Source organism: Trichosurus vulpecula, chromosome 2, assembly GCF_011100635.1.
Source record: "Trichosurus vulpecula isolate mTriVul1 chromosome 2, mTriVul1.pri, whole genome shotgun sequence".
Lineage (NCBI taxonomy): Eukaryota > Metazoa > Chordata > Mammalia > Diprotodontia > Phalangeridae > Trichosurus > Trichosurus vulpecula.
The window spans coordinates 372,276,259-372,300,643 of NC_050574.1; the positions used below are offsets into that span (position 1 = coordinate 372,276,259).

The 24,385-nt window shown below is 35.8% G+C and overlaps 1 protein-coding gene across 1 annotated transcript in view; it reads left to right on the plus strand.

Annotated features, from left to right (window-relative positions):
• ERG (ETS transcription factor ERG) overlaps positions 1-18,637 on the plus strand; it is a 136,704-nt gene extending 118,067 nt beyond the window's left edge. Inside the window, exons 7-10 of the mRNA XM_036746895.1 lie at positions 8,713-8,778; positions 9,624-9,680; positions 10,256-10,303; positions 15,204-18,637. Of these exons, the coding sequence (XP_036602790.1) occupies positions 8,713-8,778; positions 9,624-9,680; positions 10,256-10,303; positions 15,204-15,724 (692 nt within the window). The 3' untranslated portion in view covers positions 15,725-18,637. The remainder of the gene's footprint in view (positions 1-8,712; positions 8,779-9,623; positions 9,681-10,255; positions 10,304-15,203) is intronic.
• The last annotated feature ends 5,748 nt before the right edge of the window (positions 18,638-24,385 follow it).

Sequence of the window (24,385 nt, forward strand, 5' to 3'; positions counted from 1 at the left end):
TGCCCTTTTGACATAGTTCCAAATTGCTCTCCAGAACAGATGGATCAGTTCACAACTCCATCAACAATGCATTAGTGGCCCAATTTTCCAACATCCCTCCAACATTTATCAACTTCCTTTTCTATCATATTAGCAAATCTTATAGATTAGGAGTGTGTATGGGACAGAATTTTCAAATAATAGGAGAGACATCTTTAGGAGAAGCAAAGTAAATTTATTTTACAAACCTTGCAAGATTTGGGCACACCTCCATAATGGAGGAGGCGAGGTAAAAGGGAATGCTGCCTCAATTTATACTCTTAATGAAAAGATTCTCGCCTACCTCTATCCTTTCTCACCATTGGCTGGGAGGTGGGCTTACAATCTAGGCGTGAAAAACGAGACAGAGGACTAGGGGACCAAGGTTGATCCAGTCTGTTCAGGTTTTCCCTATCTGGAACTCAACTGCTGGGGATGGCATCCGAAAGTCTAGGAGAAGAAATGAGGAGGCGGTGGGGGTGGGGGGAGACCTTCCTTGAGCAGAGAACAAACAGCTCACAGGTAGTCCATTATCTCCTTATTTGGTGCTAACATCTGAGAGGGGGAAGGGCATGCCCATAGCTCCAGGCCCTGACCTTCCAGAGTCACAAGGCCAAATCCCAAGCCTCTCCTACTCCCTCAGACATTCCCTATTTCAGAAATATGAGAAGAGTGTAACCCCTGTATTTTTACCCTGTAAAGTCTTCACAATTTATCCTTCCCATTCAAGTGGTACTTCAGAGTTGTTTTAATTTGCATTTCTCTACTCAATAGTGATTTAGAGCATTTTTTCCTGTGGCTATAGTTAGCTTTGATTTCTTCTTCTGAAAATTGCCTATTTATATCCTTTAACCGTTTGTCATTTAGGGAATGGCTTGTATTCTTATAAATTTGACTCAGTTCTCTATATATTTGAGACATGAGGCCTTTATCAGAGACACTTGCTATAAAATTGTTTCTCAGCTTTCTTCTTTTCTTCTAATGTTAGTTGCATTGGTTTTGTTTGTGCAATGACTTTTTAATTTAAAAATTAAATTTATCCATTTTACATTTTGTAATGTTCTCTCTCTCATTTGGTCATAAATTCTTCTGCTCTCTGTAGATCTTAACAGGTAAATTATTCCATACTCTCCTAATTTTCTTATGCTATCACCCTTTACGTCTAAATCATGTACCCATTTTGACCTTATATTGTTATACAGCATAAGATGTTGGTCTATACCTAGTTTCTGTCATGTTGTTTTCCAGTTTTCCCAGCAGTTTTTGTCAGATAATGAGTTATTATCCCAAAAGCTGGGATCATTGGGTTTTTCAAACACTAGTTTACTAAGGTCATTTACTACTGTGTCTTGTATACCTAATCTATTTCGTTTATCCACCACACTATTTCTTAACCCATACTAGATAGTTTTGATGATTACCATTTTACAATATAGTTTGAGATATGGTACAGCTAGGCCACGTTTTTTGCATTTTTTTCATTAATTTCCCTGATATTCTTGACCTTTTGTTCTTTGAGATGAATTTTCTCATTTTTTACAATTTTATAAAAAAATTTTGGTAGTAGCTAATAGCCTGGGGTGAGACTAGGTGCAGACAATGAGGGTCACAATGAAAGGGCAGTTGAAAGGTTTATACTGGGATGGGTCAAGTGCCTCAGGCAAATGCCAGAGACCTGATTCCTGGGCTTTGGGTTCCTTTTAGGGGTCCAGTGCAAATCCCATCCCCCATCATACCTATGAGTAATTGATATTTTTCCAGTTGTTTAGATCTGAGTTTATTTGTTAGAAAAGTATTTTATAATTGTGTCCACATGGTTCCTGGCTTTACCTTGGTGGGCAGACTCCCAAGTATTTTATATTGTCTACAATTACTCTAAGTGGAATTTCTCTTTTGATCTCTTGGTGCTGGGCTTTGTTGGTAATATATAGAAATGTAGTGATTTGTATGGGTTTATTTTGTATCCTGCAACCTTGCTAAAGTTAAAAGGTAAACCAGCTTGTCCTCATGTTCTAGAAAACAATTGGGAATTACACAAGAAAAGTTACTAAGCAGTCCATACCTTTTGACCCAGAGATTCCTATTCCAAAAGGGGATTATTTAAAGCAAAACAAACAAACAAACCATTGTATGTGAAAGTAACCACAGAGGTGTTATTTGCATGTGGCCAACAATTGGAGAATGGCTTAACAAAGTGCAAATAATAATAATTTTATCTCTTTGCCAATATTATAACTTTAATTTTGTTGGCTTTTCTTATTGCTATTGCTATTATTTCTAAAACTATGCCAAATAATAAGGGAGGGTCATCCTGCCTTTACCTCTCTTCATATTGACAAAGTTTTTGTATTTTTTCCATTGCAGACATTGCTACATGTTGTAAAAGGGAGATTTGTAATGGGGTTGGGTGGGGGATGGGGGAAGCTTATGTATTTGCAATGAAATATCTGTTTTGTCAAAACAAAATATAATAAATTAAAAATATATAAGGCTTAATTTAATTGTATTGTCATTCTTTGAACTAAATGTGTATGTTATTCCCTCTCTGACCCAATTCTGATGAGAGTAAGGTTCAAGCACTGTCTTTCTTCCCCATCTTCCCTTCCTCTGTATTAGCTCTTTTGCATCTCTTTTACGTGAGATAACTTACCACATTCTATCTCTCCTTTTCTCTTCAACCAGTTATCTCTCCCTTCTCTCTTCAGCCAGTACAATCTTCTTTCTCACCCCTGTATCAGTAATCATGGCAGCACATCTGAGGACCACTGCTGTGATCAATTTCAGGGGTCCAATCACACAGTATAAGGAACTCTCTATTCAGCAATTAAACCGAAGCATTGTTCAATAAAGCATAGCATAACATTCATGGCAACATCCTTAAGCAAAGTATATCATTTATCTCATATCCACACCTAGGTTACAGAATATCACACTCCATTGTATATATCATTGCATCCAGTAAGAACATCATACTACACAATATATAGCATTGTGTCCCCAAATCAGGGTGAGTCCTAGGCTAGGGTCTTCCTTAGCATAACACATCCTTAAGGGGTAGCAGAAAATACCATACCATCCACCCCTAGGTCACAGTAAGAACAATTTCCTTAATCATTACCAAACATCCAAGCAAAGTCCTCTTTCATCTGGGCCCGAGGTTGACCTCCTCCAAGTCCCATAGCTCCTCCTCTGTAGGCTGGCCACTCCCGACTCTCACCTGGATTCACACCCAGGCAGCTCTCCACTCCACCAGGCCACAGCTCATGGAAATTGCTCCACTCAAAGCTCCTGCCTGACAGCAGGCTCCAGGGTTCCTGCCCACAGCTTCTGTTTCTTGGAAAATGAAGCTTAACAGGGCAGCAAAACACCACCAACACCACCATCTCAATTTACTTCCAAAGTCCAGAGGCTCTGTGTTAACAGCTCAGTTCACTTTAACAGCTCTCAAAAGGGACTTAAGCTAACCCTCTTTCCCATGGGCAAGTCTCTGCTGTACCGCTCCACTAGCCTTCAAAGTTCAGAGGCTCCTTCAGCAACTCTCTGCCATCAAAGGTCTCCTCGCTCCTGGAGGCCCTCCCCAGTGCTCCTGAAGGCTCTCTGAGCCCTGAGAGGCTCTTCCCAGCTCTTTAGATTTCCTCTCAGCTCAGCGCTGGCAGCTCTCTTGGTGTCTTCTCTTCAATGCCCTCTCAATATCTGCTTTTCTCACACTCTGGGCTCTCTAATTAGCTAGAACTCAATCCACATACAAGTCTCTGGCTAAAACTCTACACACTTTCAATACAGCAAAAACCCCACTTTGGTTGCCATTACAACTCCTTCCCTTTTTTTATATCATCCCATCATAGTCAATTCACACTTACACCCCTCATCTATGTATACTCCTGTTAATTGCCCTACAGTAATAAAATTCTTAAGAGTTTCAAGTATCATCTTGTCATGTAGGAATATGAACAGTTTAACCTTATTGAATCTCCTATGTTTTCTCTATCCTATTTACCTTTTTATGTTTCCTTTGAGCCTTGTATTTGAAGATCAAAATTTTTGTTCAAAAAAAAAAAGAAAAAAGAAAAAAAATTTTGTTCAGTTCTGGCCTTTTAATTAGGAATGCTTGAAAGTTCTCTATTTCATTTAATATCCATTCCCCTCCCACCCACCCCACCCCCACCAAAGGATCAGTTTTTCTGGGCAAGTGATTCTTGATTGTAATCTTAGCTACTTAGCCATCCAGAATATCTTATTCTAAGCCCTCTATTCCTTTAATGTGGATGTTGCTGAATCCTGTGTAATCCTGAAAGTGGCACCATGATATTTAAATTGTTTATTTCTGGCTGCTTGCAGTATTCTCTCAAAGACCTGATAATTCTGGAATTTGACTATAATATTCCTTGGAATTTTCTGTTTGGGTTCTCTTTCAGGAGCTGATTGGTACATTCTTTCAATGACCATTTTACCCTCTGGTTCCAGGATATCAGGGCAATTTTCTTTGATCATTTCTTGAAATATGTCCAGGCCCCCCTTTATTTTTTATCAGAGCTTTCAGGCAGCATAGTATTTCTTAAATTATCTCTCCTGGATCTATTTTCCAGGTCAGTTGTTCTTCTGATGAGAAATTTCACATTTCTTCTATTTTTTCATTTTTTGATTTTCTTTTATCATTTCTTAAAGTTTCATGGAGTCATTACCTTCCACTTGCACAATTTTAACTTCTAAGGAATGATTTTCTTCAGTGAGCTTTTGTACATCCTTTCCACTTGGACAATGCTATTTTTAGTGAGTTGCTTTCTTTGATAAATTTGTGTATATCTTTATCCATTTTTTGTGCTTCCCTTACCAAATGTTTAGTCTTTTTTCGTGATTCTCTTGCATTACTCTCATTTATTTTCCCAATTTTTCTTTTACTTCTCTTATTTGCTTTTTAAAATCCTTTTTGAGCTCTTCCAGGAATTCTTTTGTGGAGCTGAGACCAATTGACATTTTCCTTTGAGGCTTTGCATATAGTTCTTTTGACGTTGTTGTCTTCTAAGTTTGTCCCTTGATCCTCTGTTACCATAGTAACTTTCTATGGTCAGGTTATTATTTTATTTTTCTCTAATTTTTCTGCCTATTTTGTGGCTTTTAAACTTGAGCTCTGCTCCTGGATGTAGAGAATACAGTTCCAAGCTTCTTGTGCCAGGATTTGGGGACTTGTTGCCAGTTTGCCCTGATGCAGGTTTGTACTGCTCTGAGGAGGGCCTTCTTGCTGGCTTGCACTGGGGCTGTGGTCTTGCTGATGGCCTGCTCCATGGGCAGTGCCTCACTGCTGGCCTTGCTACTGGCTTAAGCAGGGAATAGGTGCCCAGGAGTGTACCATTGCCATTGTTCAGGAATGACACTCTGCTCCCACCCCATGAAGATAGACATTTCCTGCTGATCCTCTAAGTTCTCCTGGGCTAGTAAGCTGCTTTACTGTTCCAAAACTGGTACTGAGGCATTATTGCAAGGTAGTTTGGTGGAGAATTTGTGAGGGTTCAGGTGAGTTCCTGCTTCATTCCCCCATCTTGGCATTGGGAGGTCAATGATTACCACTTTTTAAAACAGTTTGAGATTTGGTACTGCTAGGTCATTTTCTTTCACATTTTTTCCATTGATATTCTTGACCCATTGTTCTTCCAGATGAATTTTATTATTTTTTTTCTAACTATACAAAATTTTTTTTGTAGTTTGATTAGCATAACACTGAATAAATAAATTAATTTAGGTGGAATTTTCAATTTTTATTGCGTTGAACAATTAATGTCTACACATGAGTAATTAATATTTCTCCAATATTTCACTGCTTAGATCTATATTTGTGTAAAAATTACTTTTTATATTTTGTTCATGTAGTTCCTAAATTTGTATAGGCAGGTAGATTCCCAAGTAGTTTATATTGTCTGCAGTTCCTTTAACTGGAATTTCTCTTTCTTCCTCTTCCTGCTGGATTTTCTTGGGAAGATATAGAAAAGCTGATCATTTATGTGGGTTTATTTTGTATCCTGTTACTTTGCTGAACTTGTTAATTGTTTCAACTAGTTTTTTAGTTGATTCTCTAAGCATACCATCATATCGTCTATAAAGAGTGATAATTTTGATTCCTCATTACCTATTCTAATTCCTTCAAGTTTTTTCATCTCTTATTGCTATGTGTAGCATTTCTACTACAATATTGAAAAATAGTGGCCATCTTTGTTTCACACATGATTTTGTTGGGAAAGCTTCTACTTTATTGCCATTACAGATAATGCTTGCTGATGGTTTTAGAAAGATGCTACTTATCATTTTAATGAAAGCTCCACTGATTCTGAAGCTTTGTAGCATTTTTAATACAATAGGTACTATATTTTGTCAAAAGCTTCTCCTGAATCTATTGAGATAATTATATGATATCTGTTGGTTTTGTTATTGATATGGTCAATTATGTTGATTTTCTTAATATTGAACCAGGCTTGCATTTCTTGTATAAATCCCACCTTGTCAAAGTGTATGATCTTTGTGATATGTTGCTGTAATCTCTTTGATAGTATTTTATTAAAATTCTTTGCATCAATATATATTAGGGAAATTGTTCTATAGCTTTCTTTCTCTGGTCTTTTCCTGGCTTAGGCATCAGTACCATATTTGTGTCATAACAGGAATTTGGTAGAACTCTTTCTTTGCCTATTTTCCCAAATAGTTTATATAGTATTGGAGTTAATTATTCTATCAATGCTCAGCATTCATTTGTGAATCTATCTGGGGATTTATTCCTAGGGAGCTCATTTTTGGCTTGGTCACATTCTTTTTCTAAAATCAAGTTATTTTAGTATTTTATTTCCTCATTTATTAATCTAGATGACTTATATTTTTTAAGATAGTCATTAATTCCACTTAGATTGTCAGTTTCACTGATATAATTGGGCAAATTAGCTCTTAAAATTGCTTTAATTGCTTCATTTTTTATACTATTAAATGAGTTTTCTTTTTTTTTTAATCAGATTAACCAATGGCTTATCAATTTTCCCCAATAAAATCAGTTCCTAGTTTTATTTATTAGTTCAGTGGTTTTCTTACTTTCAATTTTGTTAATCTCTCATGATTTTTAGGATTTTCAATTTGATGTTTAATTGAAGATTTTTAATTTGTTCTTTTTCTAGTATTTTAGTTGCTTACCAAATTCATTGACATGTTCTTTCTTTTATTGATGCATGCATTTAGAGATATAAATTTTCCCTTTACTACTGCTTTGGCTAAATGCCATAAATTTAGGTATGCTGTCTTGTTATTTTCTTTAATGAAATCATTGATTGTTTTTATGATTTGTTCCTTGATCCAGTCATCCTTTATGATTATGTTATTTGGTTTCCAATTAATTTTATGTATATTTCCCTATCCCTTTATCAATGTAATTTTTTTACCATTATAGTCTGAAAAGGATACATTTAATATTTATGCTTTCTGGTCCTCTACTACTGGCTCTCACCCTGCCCTCATCCATCCAGGTGCCAAACACTGTTGATTTGAACTTTGTAACATCTCTTATATATGCCCCCTTCTCTATTTTGACACTGCCACCACCCTTTTACAGGCCTTCATCATTACATGCCTAAACTATTGTGATAGTTTGCTGGTGGACCTTCTTTCCACAAGTCTCTGGACACTCCAGTCAATCCTCTACTTAGGTGTCAAAAGTAATCTTCCTGAAATGCAGGTCTGACCATTTCACCTCTCTACTCAAAAACTCTAGTGACTCCCTATCACCTCCAGGATCAAACATAAAGTCCTCTGCATGGTGTTCAAAATCCTTTGGAATCTGTACCCCCTACCTTTCTAGTCTTCTTACCTTACACCTCTGCCACACCCATGTGTATTCTTACTTACTTGCTGTCCTAAATGCTGTAATTTCTGAAATTCCTTCAAGTTTTGACTAAAAATCTCACCTTCTGTGCAAGAAGCCTTTCCTGAAACCCTTAATGCTTATGCTTTTCTCTATTGATTATATCCCACTTCTATGTATCTTGTTTGTATATAGTTCTTTGCATGCTGTACCACCATTAGACTGTAAGGTCCTGGAGAGCAAGGATAATCTTTTATCTTTCTTTGTACCTCCCATACTTAACACAGTGTCTGGCCCACAGTAGGAGTGAAATAAATGCTTGTTGATTGATTGACTATAGCAAATGAAAAGCTAACTAAAAGAAAGCCAAACTTGAGGTAATTTAAAAATCACTGAAGGTCCTGTTGAATAGATAATGAAACATACCTCCATCCTCATGTTAGAGATATAGGGAACTACTAGGGCTTCTAGAACATAATAGAATACAGATGTGATCATTGTATCTGATGCTTTTGCTTAGTTGTTTTTCTTCATTACAACAGAGGGTGCAACTGAAGTAAAAATGGGAATGTTTCTTTCTAGAAATTACTGTTATAAACATAAAAGTTTTCAAAAGAGTATGTATTTTTAAGTCAATTTGGAGAAAACACCAGAATTGTTATCCCTAAATCTTGTAGCCATTAATAAAATTCTAAGCATTCTACCTCATAAGTATAGCTCAAAAATCAGTGAAATGTGATATCCACAAATTACTAAATTTTTTGTATGATATTTGTTTCAATAAGCACAGAAGTAAAACCATAGTATGTATTTTTAAAATGTCTACATTGTTAATATTGGTGATAATTTATTTGTCTTTATAGATTTACCATATGAAGCAGCCAGGAGATCAAACTGGACAAGTCATAGTCACCCTACACAGTCAAAAGGTAGGGTTTCCCCCCCACCCCACATGGATTTGAATCTTTGTACTTCAGGTCCATAGCATCATTTAAGATTTCCCAAGTCTATTCATGTTTTACAAAGTCCTTTCTAATTCCCTCTATTATTTTCTACAATTTCTATATTTTAATATCACAGTAGATAGATAAAAAATTTATTATGCATCAGGAACTCTGCTGAGCATTGGGGATACAATTAAAAGCAAGAGAGACAGTCTCTACTCTCAGAGAAATTATATTTTAATGGAGTCAAACACTGCATGGTGATGGAAGGGTGTAGGCAGGGGACATACTTGGGTACAATGTAGAAGGCTAGGAGGTATCAGTGTAGCCTGAAGAAAGTCAAGGCAAGAGAAAGGAATTGAATGGCTGAAATCCCTTCCAAAATGAGAAGGAGCCATTAAAGTGTAGAGGAAAACCCCAAGGCAGGGATTTCCCAGGGTGGCAATGTAGCAATAAAGAAAATCTTCTTCGGGGTAGCTAGGTGGCACAGTCAGTAGAGCACCGGCCCTGGAGTTAGGAGGACCTGAGTTCAAATCCGGCCTCAGACACTTGACACATGTACTAGCTATGTGACCTTGGGCAAGTCACTTAACCCCAATTGCCCTGCCAAAAAGCAAAAAAAAAAAAAGAAAAAAAAAGAAAATCTTCTTCATCATAGATTTCTTCCTATATTTCTCTCTACTTTCTTTAGTGACATGTAGCAATAATTCAGTACCTTAATACTCACAACTATGGTTTTGATCACTTGAGTTTAGTGGAGGAATTTATCACAGAAACTCTGGATGTGGTTCTCAGGCATAAAATATAGGTAATTATCTTTTTTTTTCCAGTTACTCAACCATCTTCTTCAACAGTTCCCAAAACAGAAGACCAGCGTCCCCAATTAGGTATGTTTCAGCATCTTAGAAGATACTATCTGGGTATTTTTGAAAAAGTAAGCAACTTCATGGTAGGACTGGTAGGACATGGTAGCACTAAGACCTTTCACGTCTACTTTATGAAAATTATTTCCATAAACTGCAGATAGCCCATTAAGCCTACTTCTGTGTTGTGAATTAACTAAATATTTTAGATACATAGAACAAGCAATAAATTACTAGGAAAACATCCAAGCTTCCTAAAAGAAGTACAATCTTAGACAGTTTGTGAATAGTTTTAATCCTTTAACTACACCAAAGTTTTGTAATGCAATTCCAAGTTACCAGAAACAAATTTTAAAAAGAAAAATAACAAATGCTTTAAGAATCTCTAATTTCTATAGAACTTTGAGAGGCATCATGGTTTAATGACTAGACTTTGACAATGAACCATGACATATTTGTCTTTGTACCTTCTCTATTATCTAGTACAGTGATCTGCACCCAGCGGGTGCATAGTACTTGTTTGCTAACTGAACTATTTATTAAAAATTTATGTTTATGTTGTTATATCATTTGTTTTCTTCTTTTCATTTTTGGCATAGATCCATATCAGATTCTTGGGCCAACAAGTAGCCGTCTTGCAAATCCTGGTAAGATGCTGGTGCTATTTTTGTATCTCACCACAAGAATCAGAATTTATGTGTTGGCAGGGACTTCAGAAGCAAACAAATATCCATTATAACATGGTTGTCCAGCCTCTCTTTGAAGAACTTTAAGGAGGGGAGAAATACCTTATCTTGGGGCAGCTGATAGCACATTTGGACAGTTCAAATTTTTAAGGAAGTTTTTCTAGACATGGAGTCCAGATTTGCCTCTTTGAAATTTTTACCTATTTGAATTCTGCCCTCTGCAACCAAATGAAAGAAGTCTAATTGGTCATCCACAAGATCACTCTTTAAAAAACAGCTATCATCACTCCTTGATTTTCTCTTCCCCAGATTAATCATGCCCAGCTCTTTCTTCCATTTCTCATTTGGGGGCTGAAGGTTCACTCTTATCCTGGTTGCCCTCCTCTCAATACTCTTCACTTTTAGCTGGTTATAATATAGAAGATTTTCAAGTATTCCTGATGAAAAAGACTAGAGCCAAATAGAAAATTTGCCATTCCTGTAGGAATCATGAGAAATCATAAGAGATTAAAAAATGTTAAACTGTTTACATTCATGTGTGTGTGTGTGTGTGTGTGTGTGTGTGTGTGTGTGTGTGTGATAGCCATTTTTGTTATTGAGTCTTTTTCAGTCATGTCCAATACTTCATGACTCTATTTGGGGGTTTTCTTAGCAAAGATACTGGAACTGTTTGCCATTTGTTTCTCCAGCTCATTTTTATAGATGAGGGAACTGAAGCAAACAGGGCAAAGTGACTTGCCCAGGGTTACATAGCTAGTAAGTGTCCAAGGCCAGATTTGAACTCAGAAAGATGTGTCTTCCTGACTCCTGGACCAGTACTCTATCCACTGTGTCATGTAGCTGCCCTTTACTGTTATAACAACAAGAGAAGAAAAATAAATTGAAGGAATAAAAATAAGAAACAAGGAAAGAAAAGATTTGTCTTTTGCAAATGACATTATGTGTTACTTAGGAAACCCAAAAAGTCAAATAAAATTAATTGAAATAAATAATACCTGCAACAAAATTTCAGGGTATAAAATACAACCACACAAATCATCAGCATTTCTGTTTATTACCAACAAAATACAGCAGGAAAAAAGAGAAATTCCATTTAAAATAATTTTAGACAGTATCAAATATTTGGTCTCTACCTCTAAAGGTACACACAGAAAGTATACTAACACATTTACAAAGCACTCTTCATGCAAATAAAAATAGATCTAAATCATTAGAGAAATATTAATTACTCATGGACAGGCCAAGCCAATATAATAAAAAGACAATATTACCTCATTCAGTGCCATACCAACCAAAGTACCAAAATTTGCTTTATAGACTTAGAAAAAGTAATAACAAAATTCATCTGGAGGAATAAAGGACAAAAAATGTCAAGGGAATCAATTAAAAAATGAGAAGAAAGGGGATCTAGCCCTACCAGATATCAAACTACATTACAAACCTATAATCTTTAAAAACAACTTGGTGCTGGGTAAGAAATAGAGAGCTCAGTCAGTAGAACAGGCTAGGGATACAATATACACAAACATATACAGTTATCTAGTATTTGGTAGATCCAAAGATCCCAACTATTAAAGGAAGAACTCCTTATTTGATTAAAAAAAAGCTTTTGGGAGAACTAAAAAGTAGGTTAGCAGAAACTAGACACAGACCAAAATTTCACAGAATATTCCAAGATAAGTTCAAAATGGGCACATGATTTAGATATAAAGAGTGACATCATAAGCAGATTAGTGGAACAAGGAACAAATTACTTGTTCAATCCATGGATAGGAGAAGAATTTATGACTAAATAAGAAATAGGTTAATGAGAAGTAAAGGGATAGAATTTTGGTTATATCAAACTCAAAAGTTTTTACACAAACAAAACCAATGCAGGAAATTGGAGGTGGTGGTGGTGGGGGGAACCTTTGTAGGAAGTTTCTTTGATAAAGATTTAATTTTAAAATATATTGGGATCTGAATCAAATTGCAAGAATAAGCTCCATTTACCAAATGATGAATGGTCAAAAGGAATGAACAGGCAGTTTTTAGAGGAAGAAGTCCAAGCTATCAATAGTCATACAAAAATGCAGTAAATCACTAATAATTAGAAAAGGGCACATTGAAACAATTCTGAAGTGCCACCTTAGAACCATCAGATTGGCTAAAATGACAAACAAGGAATATGACAACTGATAATCTGGATATGTGAAAACAAGTATTTTGATGGACTGTTGGTGGAGCTATGAACTAGTCCAACCATTGTGGAAAGCAACTTAAAACTACTCAAAAGGCAATTAAATTGTGCATATGAACCAACATAACTGAAACTAGGGCTATACCTCAAGGAGATCAAAAAAAGAGGAAAAAGACCCACTGTTCAAAAATATTTCTAATAGTTCTTTTTGTGTTGGTAAAGAATTAGAAACTGGTGGATTGCCCATTAATTGTGGAACAACTGAAAAATTAATGACATATGAATGTGATGGAATACTACTGTGCTGTAAGAAATGATGAAGGTTTCAGAGAAACCTATGAAGACTTGTATGAACTGATGTAAACTGAACAGAACCAGATCAATCTGCATAGTAATAGTAATATTGTAAAGATAGTCAACTTTGAAAGACTTAGTAACTCTGATCAACATAATCCACAGAACCACAATTCCAAAAAACTCATGATAAAACATGTTATCCCATTAGACAGATGACTGATTAACTCAAAGGGCATATGTAAGCATATTTTTTTCATCTTTCTTTTTCTTGCCTTTTTTGTGGGGGTGGTGAGAGTACTAGCTAATTCAGAAATTTGTAATAAGTTTTGTTTTCCTTGCTTTTTATTGGGTAGGGAAGATAGTGGGGAGGAAAGAATTTGGGATTAAAAAAATAAAAGGTCTCTGTGCTTAAAAAGAGAAAGGAAAAAGAAGGAAAAAAATTCAAGTAAAGTTGTTAAGCTTTGAACATAATTGCATAATAACAATTATATGTGCAAGTCATTAAAAACCCAGGGAAACTACAACTATTTAGATCTGAGTAAGGCCTACTCCCTTTAGATATTCATTTATAGTTGAATTTTTAATTGCATTTACCATCTCTGCTCTGGGCAGCTAGGTGTCACAGTGGATAAAATACTGTGCCTGTAGCCAAGTAGAGTAATCTTCCTGAGTTCAGATCTGGCCTCAGACACTTACTAGTTGTGTGACCCTGGGCAAGTCACTTAACCCTGTTTGCCTCACTTTCTTCATCTGTAAAATGAGCTGGAGAAGGAAATGGCAAACTACCCCAGTATCGTTGCCAAAGAAACCCCCAAATTCATTAAGAGTTGGACACAACTGTAAAACTGCTGAACAACAAATCTCTATTCTCTATCTTTATCACTGCCTCTCTTTACTTATGAATACTACTTGCAACCATTCACTGTTTCACAGACTTTGGGATGTGGGTGAGGAATTTGGGCTTTTTAAAAAATAGTATAACACAATCAGCATTTCAATAAAAAGGAAAAATTATTTTTTTTCACTTTCATATATTTGATTAAATACTAGGAATGGTGATGTGGTTTGGAAAAAAAACTATTTTTTTAAATTCCCTATTTTAACTAGTTTGTTTTTGGTTCTGGAGAAAGTTTTGATTTCTGAGATCTAACAAAATAGCATATTAGAATATGTTATATCAGAATATATGTTGTATATATATATTAGAATTATATTAGAATTTACTGCCATTAAATTTTATTTGCAAATTTTAGGAGTTTGGTTTCTTAAATCTGACTTTCATTATTTTACTTTGACTGATTTTATTGGATACAATAAAAGTAGAATTTTGTAATTGTTTATATTTACACTTTTTCATTCTTCCTTACAAAAATAGAAAACAATGAGGGCTCTAAAATGTTAAGGCTTTACAAATATATTTTTAAGTGCACTTCCAATCAGTTAAGCATTTGTTAAATACTTTCTATGGTCTAATAATGGTGCTAAATATAATACAAATACAAACAATGAAACAAAATAACAAAATCTAGGTAGTTAGGGAAAGATGGCACTGGCAGTTAAGGAGGATTAGGAAAGATTTCATAAAGAAGATTGTACTTGAGTCATATATTGAAGGAAGAGATATATGATTCAAAGTACTTTTCATGCACAGGGGATAGAGAGAGCAGAGCACAGAAGAAAAGAGATGGAATGTTGTATGTGAGGGCCAGTTTGGCTGAATTCCAAAGTACAGGATGGGAAGCAATATATGATGAGGCTAGAAAGATAGATTAAGAACTGGCTGCAAAGCTAGACATAGTAATTTACATTTGATCCTTGAGGATAAAGGGGAGACACTGTATTTTATTCAGTAAAGTAGTGACATGATCAGATCTGCACTTTAGGTTGTCAGCTCTATGAATGATAGACTAGAATGTGAAGAAGTTTGAGAAAGGAAAATCAATCAAGAAGGTATTGCAATACTCTAATAAGGAGGTGATGAGAGCCTGAACAAACCTGGTTTCTATGTGAGTAGAGAGATAAGATCAGATATGAGATATATTATGGAAAGGGGACCTGAAAATTTTGAGAACTTATTGATTGTGTAAGGTAGAATGAGGCAACAAGGGTGAGAGCAAGATTATGAATCTGAAAGATTGACAAATGACGGTGCTTCCAACACAATTAGCAAGGTTTAGGAGAAAGTTGGGTTTGGGGAGAAAATTAAGTTCTTTTTTAGCCAAAACTTTGGTTAACGGTCCGAACATTACTTAACAAAAAATTCTCTTAGCTTCGTGAGAGGTTTGAATAAAGCAGATCAGCATGAATGTCAACAGAAAGAGCCAATGGAAGAATGTTTTTATTTTTTATGTGACTTATTCTCATTGATTTCCCCTCCTACTCCAGGGAGTGGACAGATACAGCTTTGGCAGTTCCTTCTGGAGCTTCTATCTGACAGCTCAAATTCCAACTGCATCACTTGGGAAGGCACCAATGGAGAATTCAAGATGACAGACCCTGATGAAGTTGCCCGTCGTTGGGGAGAACGCAAAAGCAAACCCAACATGAACTATGATAAGCTTAGTCGTGCATTACGTTACTACTATGACAAAAATATTATGACTAAAGTTCATGGCAAGCGTTATGCTTATAAATTTGACTTCCATGGAATTGCTCAGGCATTGCAGCCCCATCCTCCTGAGTCTTCTTTGTACAAGTATCCATCAGACCTCCCTTACATGGGCTCCTATCATGCTCATCCTCAGAAGATGAACTTTGTTGCTCCTCATCCTCCTGCTTTGCCTGTGACATCTTCCAGTTTCTTCTCTGCCCCTAACCCATACTGGAATTCATCAACTGGAAGTATCTACCCCAATACCAGGCTTCCAGCCAGCCATATGCCTTCCCATTTGGGGACTTACTACTAAAGGAAAAAATGACATTCCTCTACATTATAAAATTTCCCATTGAATTTCTATAAAGTCTGCTAGAGAGAACTTGAATCAAAAGTGGAATGAAAGGAATGAAAAAGGTTGACTATATTTCAGGCTGGGGGTGAGAGTGAGAGGTGGAGAAAGAGATCAAATAGTCCTTCAGGGATAGGAAATTAATAAAATTAATACTTAAAGAGCAAAGATTATGCTAAAACGTAATATGGACCAATCACGAAAGACAATGTAAGTTGAAGCATGACGTGATCATGAACATGAGAAATGTGGTTTTAATAAGTTTATAAGCTTCAGTGTAAAGTTTGGTATCCACACCCTAACTGGGACTATACTACAATATTAGGATAATACAATATTGATCTAACATACAATATATGAATTCATTTTTAAAACTCTGCCTATATTTAAAATAGAAGTATATTTACATATACAGTGTGTGTGTATATATGAACTTATACACACACTTACACTCAGATTCAGACTGGTTTATTGTGGAAGCCAATGTGTGGAATACAATGGCACTTGCTATTTTGATTAAAATCAAAATGAAGGGCTATCAGCTATTTCAAACTGTGAAGACTCCTCATCATTTCAGATTCCTGTGATCCAAAGAGTAGGACTGAGAATGTGTATAAAAGACAAGTGTATGATTGTAGAACAAGAACCTGTATCTGCAACAGGACATTAGTAAGAAACAGAAGAAGAGAGCAACAAAGAGCAAGAAAGAAACTGCTTAACCAAGTAGAAACTGAAAATGTTAACATTGGACCTTGGATAATGATTTGTTAGGACATGAGGTAAAATATTATCAGTGTTATGCCATCCCTAGTATACAGAGAGGACATTGCTAATCTTGAAGGGAAAAGTAGTGTGAAATTCAGAAATCAGATTGCACATCACTTTTTAAAGTTTTCTTTTTTTTAAACTGGAATTATCTGATATTTAGAAGAAACAGTCAGGACTTTACCATTATCTTGGGGCATAAGGTAAGAGACAGCCTTGCTGACTGTCATTATCGGAAATCACACAGATGTTTTGGTTAAGTGGGCATCACTTTTCCTTTTTGAGTCACAAATGCTGTGCGTTTGTAAGAATGAAGTATACAAGTCAGTGGGTTTTTTCCTCTTTATTACATAATAATTATATAACTTATGCATTTATACACTACGAGTTGATCTCGGCCAACCAAAGACAACCACACACACATACACATACACACATACACGAAAGTACACACACACATGCACGCGCACACACACACACACACACAATGGATAATCAGAAATATTGTGGCCTTGAATTTCAACTCAGTATGCTTAATGTTTACAATATGAAGTTATTAATACTTAGAATGCAGAGTGTACATAATAAAATAAGCTTGGCCTAGCTTGATGGTTCTTATTTATATAATTGTCTGCATTTTTAGTCACCAACTTGCTTCAACATCATAATTGGTTAAAAATGTTAATCTTCATTTCTGTTCCTTAAGAAAGGGAGAGACAATAAGACTCAAAAGCTTTTTGACTGAAATTATATCACATTTCATCCTTACAATCATTTTATGCCACCTAGTTGTGAGAATTTCAACCAAATTCTTCCTATTTGTTCCCATGCTGCTAGCATGTTCATATCTCCTCTCTGAAGCAGTAGGACCAGACATTATATTGGTGGATTGGTCATACATAATAATTTGTATTCATCTACAGAATGGAAAGAGAAGTCTGTGAAACTGAGGAATGATTTTTGAAGCAAAAATTTTAATTCTGTCTCCATCACAAATCACTACATGGTTCTTAATATAATCATAAAATGTTAGTTGAACCATGAAAAACCTGCTGCACTTAAAGAAACTATATCATTACTAGTAAATAAAATGTGTAACAGAAAAGCCCATTATTCCTCAGTTTATAACAGTAGGGGGCAACATCTTAATGTATTATTTGGCTTTTTCCATTGATTAAAATAAGCTGATTACCTCCATCTTTTATACCACAGGAATTTAGGAACTAGAATTCAGGGTTTAGAAACCTCTAACCTCATATTTATTGGTAGCTGTGCTCAGTAGACACTATTTCCAAGATCCAGTATACCAATGGACCTATGATCACACCATCAGTATTTCCATGTTGTGTCTGCTGGTCCTTTTCCATGCCCTCTCTTATATTTACCATAGGGTGTCAGCCCTTATGTAATGTAGGGAGAGTGGGGAAAGGGAAATGGGCAGCAAGACTGGGGAGATCTCTGAGTTTTCTAGTAAATTCAACTTACCTTAACTGGTGTGGAGAGCAAACCCTGAACACAAAGCACAATTGGGCTATTTCACAGTAGTTCCAGAGCCACTAATTAGTTTTGTGTGGTCTTTTGCCATAAGGAAAACTTGGTTGTCAGACCTCTATGCTATGACATCTTGGCAATAATTCCTAAAGATTATATAGGATCACATTACTTAAGTTCCAAACTCTGTTGGCATTGTTCATATTGCAAATAGCCTCCACCATTATGTTCATATTGAAAATAACTCCATTCTGCTCTAGCTTGTACCTTGATCTTGTATCCTTGAAAAAAAACTGGCAGCAAAGGATATGTACTACTGAAAAAGGTTGATCACTTACTATGTTAGAAGCTCAAGTCAGAAGTGTCTGCATTCTGCATATAATTGTAAATTGTACTCTCCTGGTAATTCAATGCCAATGTTTCAAGACGATTTCATGAGCAAAACAATAAAAACGAAATAAGATCAAATTCAATTTTACAAATATTTTAAGTCCTGCCCACATACCCCCATCCAAATTATCTGCACAAGTCTGATGTAAGTATGAGCAATGAGGTGACATTTTTGAATAATGTCCTCAATAAATAAGCCTTTAACCCTACTTTTAAAATAATTCTTTCACCTATTTATGTCATGTTCAAGCTTCAAATTGTTTCCCATTATTTTATTTCTCATTTCAAATTCCCCTGGAATTGATTTAAGATTCTTACATAATCACTGGAACCTTTAAAAAAATTTTTTGCTATTGCTTTTTTCCAGAAACATTTGTTTGTGTTGGCTTCCTGGGAAATTGATCCATGCTGAAAAGATTCCTCTTTTGCTACCTTAAATAGTGTTTTCATTTCTCCATCTAATCAGATCCCTATTTATTCTAAAATTTCACGAACATTACATTTTTTCTTGCCTAATTGTAGGACAGATAAAGTATTTCAGTTTATGATAGAGTGATTTGGAAGGGTCTAGTATAATTAGATCTTTTTCTAAACTGCTAGCACACTTCTATACAATTCGATAGTACCTGTCATCTTGAAGTGTGTGGGCTATAATGAAGCTTTCTTTTTATCTAAAAAGTAACACTCAAATATGAAATATAATCATATACTCGGGCTTCTGATAAATGGGTGACACTGAAGGGAAATTTCCATTGTCCTGTTGTCAGCAAAACTTCCACTTAAATTGTGGAAATACTAAAATATGATTTTATTAGAAAATTATCAAGGTGCATAGAAAACAAAATGTGATAACCTAAAACTTTTCTATTTATGATTTGGAATTGTAACCCTGGGAAAAAGAGATTTCACAATATATTTCTCTAACCACATCTAAATAGTAGCCATTCTTATGATTGTCTTTTGGCACCTCAGAAAGCTTCTCTTTCACTTTACTTTTCACCTAGCTATCCATCATGACCTGACACTTGGGGTTCTGCTATAAGAGGGAAAAATATCACCTGTAAAATCACCCCTTAACTCCTGAAAATAATAAAATATTGTTTTTAGAAATCCAGTTTTCCAGCCATCTGCACCATTAGAATGAAGTCATAAGAACTCTTAGAAAGAGGCTAAGTATTTTGAACTACTCAAATGTATTTTGTAAATTCAAAATTCTTTTTTAAAGCCATACTAAAACATCTAGTCCAAATAATTTAAAAGCAAACTGATAAAGTAAGACTCACCAAACAGTTAAAAATTCATAGTTATTTATATTACAAAGGAGAAAAATGTTATATTCTTTCTTTTATGTGATGCTCAAGTACTTCTATATCAGTTTTAGGACTACATACATGATAAGTATTTTAGGTGATTATAGCGAGGAAATACATTGTTGCTACATGAAAATGGTACAGCAGGGGAAAGGTTCTACTACATTACCTTGGGAAATATAAACCTATAAAAGTACTTATCACAAAGCACTGTAGTTGGCAGTTGGTCAAGGCAATACTCATTCAAAAACTAGCTTCTCTTTGAATTAAAAATACTTTATTAAGTACATATTATATGCAAGGCAATCAGCAATACATTGAGCTGGAAGCATTGCATGAGAAGCATGGTCTCTACTCTTAAGGAATTTGCAGCCATGTTGAGGGAAGATGCATACCTGGATTCTAGTAAAGATTTTGTCAATCTCTTATCCTGTCTAACATTTAAATGGATTAAAAACTGGTTGAATTACAGGAGCCTAGAGTTAATGAACCAATATACAATCTTGAAGGATATGTCTGACCAGTGGATCGGTCCTTGTTCCTATTCTATGGAAAATTTTTCTCAGTGACTTGGATTAAGGTATATGTGTGCAGTATGTTTTTCAAATTTGTAAATGCCATAAATCTACAAGGGATAGTAAACAAAGAACAAATTCAGATTGGGCCAAGTATCTAAAAAGGTGAAAATAAATAAGCATAAACAGAAATGAATGTACTTTGATTTAAAAAATATTTTGCAAACATGTACAAAATACTCTGACATAAATGGAGATTACTAATTAAAAACACAGTTGCTCATGATTGGTTTATATAAATAGAAAAATGATACTTGTAAGTTAATTTCTTTTTGATGTTATACCAATCAAATTACTGAAAAGATACTTTCTAGAATTGGAAAAAAATAATTTGAAGGAAAAAAATATAGATTCTCAAGGGAAATATTTGAAAAAAGTATTAAAGAACAGAACATGACAATACAAAACTCAATCTACATTACAAAGTAGTCGCTATCAAAATTACTAATTATTTGGTATTGGTGGAGCCAAGATGACAGACTAGCAGAAAGAAATAGAATGAAATCCTTCTTAAAACTTGTCCAAAAAGATGTAGAAGGGGCAGCTAGGTGGCGCAGTCAGTAGAGCACCGGCCCTGGAGTCAGGAGGACCTGGGTTCAAATCCGGCCTCAGACACTTGACACATGTACTAGCTGTGTGACCTTGGGCAAGTCACTTAACCCCAATTGCCCTGCCAAAAAAAAAAAATATGTAGAAACTGTACCAGATCAAAGCCTGATGGGTAAATTCAAGAAAAAGTCATAATGAGTCATTTTTTTTCCAGCCCAGATCCACATAGGAAGACCGATAGAAAAGGATGTAGACACTGGGGACTCTTGGACTGTCCTGGAGTTAGTAGCATGGAGCATATAGTATACCATACTATAGCATAGTATAGCATACCACAGCAAGAGAAAGTCCTGGACTTTTACCAGGGCACTGTAATCTCATGCAAGTGGAGGAACAGGTCCCAACTGACATTTTAGTCATTCACAACTCAATTCCAGGTCACAAATACAGTGAAAAATAAGGAACAGACTTGTACCAGGGGTGGCCTTAAAGGTGTAATTATAGGCCTTTGGATGTATACTGAGAGAGAAGCAAGTTCAGAAGTAAGCAGCAGCTACGTAGCTCAAAGTCCAGGAACAGATCTCCATTCCAGCTTCTAGCCCACTCTAAAGCCTATAGCAGATCATCAGAGTAGTTACCCCAGGTCAGAGAGGAACCTGTAATTCTATCACTCTGTACCAGCTGAACTTCCCACCTGTCTAACAGTGGCTAACTCCTGCAGCAGTCTATCATGGCTCAGATCCAAAACCAAGTCAGCAACTTGCAGAGACTGGAATGGAGGTGGAGGGTGGGAGGGGGAAGGGGTGAGGGGAAGGGTCAGAGATCAGACTTTGTCCTGACACTGACTACTTTGGGAGAGCTGATAAGTTACACATCTTCAGCCTGAGCTGTCCCTGAGATACTAGAATACTCTAACACTCAGTACCCCAAGATTTTAAGAAATCTCAAAATCAAACTGCTGATATCTATTCCAACCAGAGGGAAAAGTAGAAATAGTATCTTTCAGTAACCTTCTGAAATGAATCCTAAAACAAACATCCCAAGGTCAAAGAAAAAATACCATAAGCAGTCAGAAAGAAAGAATTTAATTACCAGTGAGCTACGGTTAGGATCACACACTGTGAAGGAGTGAGAAGTTTAGAATACAGTATTCTACAGTATTTTACATGGCAAAAGATAAAGGCTTATGACCAAGAATCATTTGCCGAGCAAAAACTAGGTAAGTCTAAGTGCAGCAAGATCTATTGGGATTTATTACACTCCCCAGGTAGGTAACCCCTCAGCTTGCCATTTGATCCACTGCCAAATTCAATCCCATTATCCTAAGGGGTATGTTTAGATCTTTTCTTTCTAATTAATACAATTACAGTCTCCTCATTAATTAATTAGCTTGAACCTCCACTACAGTTTGCAAATATTTCTTATTTAATGAACCGTAGGAACCTCCATTTCTAACAGTAACTTTTCATTTCTCTATATAGTAAACTCTTCAATCTCACCTGATTAAATAAATGTGAAAATAACTGGACATGTAATTTATTAACAAATAAAATCATTAATAAACAAATGTATAGACAATTATTTACAATAATTTAGTTAAAATATTTATTTATTTACAATAAATAAGAAAGATCACCTTCAGATTTGCCTCAAACCTTCATTGTAAAGCAGATAATTTCTCTTCACTTCTGCAAACACAATTTCAACATTAGTTCACTTCCAATATTGATTAATATATTTGGTGAATTCTCTTCATGTTTCTGCTCAACATACATTAAATTTAGTCCTTTTCTGAAGAACTAATAAGTTTACAACATTCGTGTTATTTTCCTTTCCTTTTTCTTTTCTTTTTTATTAATTTACTTAGTTTTAGTTTTCAACATTCATTTCCACAAGATTTTGAGTTCCAAATTTTCTCCCTATCTCTCCCTTTCCCCCACCCCAAGGTGGCATGTATTCTGATTGCCCCTTTCACCAGTCTGCTCTCCCTTCTATCATCTCACTCCCCCCACATCCCCTTTCCCCTTACTTTCTTGTAGGGCAAGATAGATTTCTATACCCCATTGCCTGCATATCTTGTTTTCCAGTTGCTTGTAAAAACAATTTTTAACATTCGTTTTTAAAACTTTGAGTTCCAAATTCTCTCCCTTCCCCACTCACCTTCCTTCAGAAGGCAAGCAATTCACTATAGGTTACACATGTGTAGTTATGCAAAACACTTCCATAATAGTCATGTTGTGAAAGACTAACTAATTTCCCTCTATCCTATCTTGCCCCCCATTTATTCTATTCTCTCCTTTGACTCTGTCCCTTTTCAAAAGTGTTTGCTTCTGACTACCCCATCCCCCAATCCACCCTCCCTTATATCATCACCCCTCCCCCCCTCATCTCCTTCCCTCCACTTTCCTGTAGGGTAAGCTATCTAATTGAGTGTGTATGTTATTCCCTCCTTAAGCCAAATCCAATGAGAGTAAGGTTCATGCATTCCCTTTTACCTCCCCGCCTTCTCCTCCATTGTAACACCTTTTCCTTGCCTCTTTCATGTGAGATAATTTACCCCATTCTATCTCTCCCTTTCTCCTTCTCCCAATATATTTCTCTATCACCCCTTAATTTTATTTCTTAGATACCATCCCTTCATATTCAACTCATCCTGTGCCCTCTGTCTCTCTATATATGTAAATAAATTTATATGTATATATATATATATATATATACATATATATACACACACTGAGAAAGGTCTCATGAGTTATGAATATCATCTTTCCATGTACTAATATAAACAGTTCAATTTTGGTAAGTCCCTCATGATTTCTCTTTCCTTTTTATCTTTTCATGTTTCTTGTTTTTGAAAATCAAATTTTCTATTCAGCTCTGGTCTTTTCATCCTCTACTTCTCTTATTTGATTTGTAAAATCCTTTTTTAGTTCTTCCATGGCCTGAGACCAATTCATATTTTTCTTGCAGGCTTTGGATGTAGGAGCTTTGACTTTGTTGTCTTTTGGTTGTATGTTTTTATCTTCTTTGTTGCCAAAGTAAGATTCTCTCTGAGGTTTTTTTACAGTTTGTTCATTTTCCCAGCCAATTACTTGACTTTTGTGCTCTTCGTCAAGGTAGGACTCTGCTTCCAGAGTGGAGAGTGCACTGTCCCAAGTTTCAGGGGTTTTGTGCAGCTATTTTCAGAGATACTTCTAGGCACCTGTAAATTTTCAGTTCTTCTAAGATGGTATGATCCAAGGAAAGGTGTTTACTCCTTTCCTGGCCTGTGCTCTGGTCAGTGAGTGACTGCAAGCACTCTCTTCTGCCTTGGAACTGTGACAAGGATTCCCTCTCCACCACAGCCACAATCTCTGCCTCACCAGTGCTCCTCCTCACCCCAGGACTGCTGCCCAGGACTGCAACCCAGATTTAAGCAGGGCAAAGCAAGAGAATCCTGCCTTAGCATCAGCAAAGAGATCCCTACAATCTTCTTCTGATCAGCCACTCAATCCCCTCATCATCTGTGGAACTGGAGCTCCACAAGCAAGCACTGATGCTGC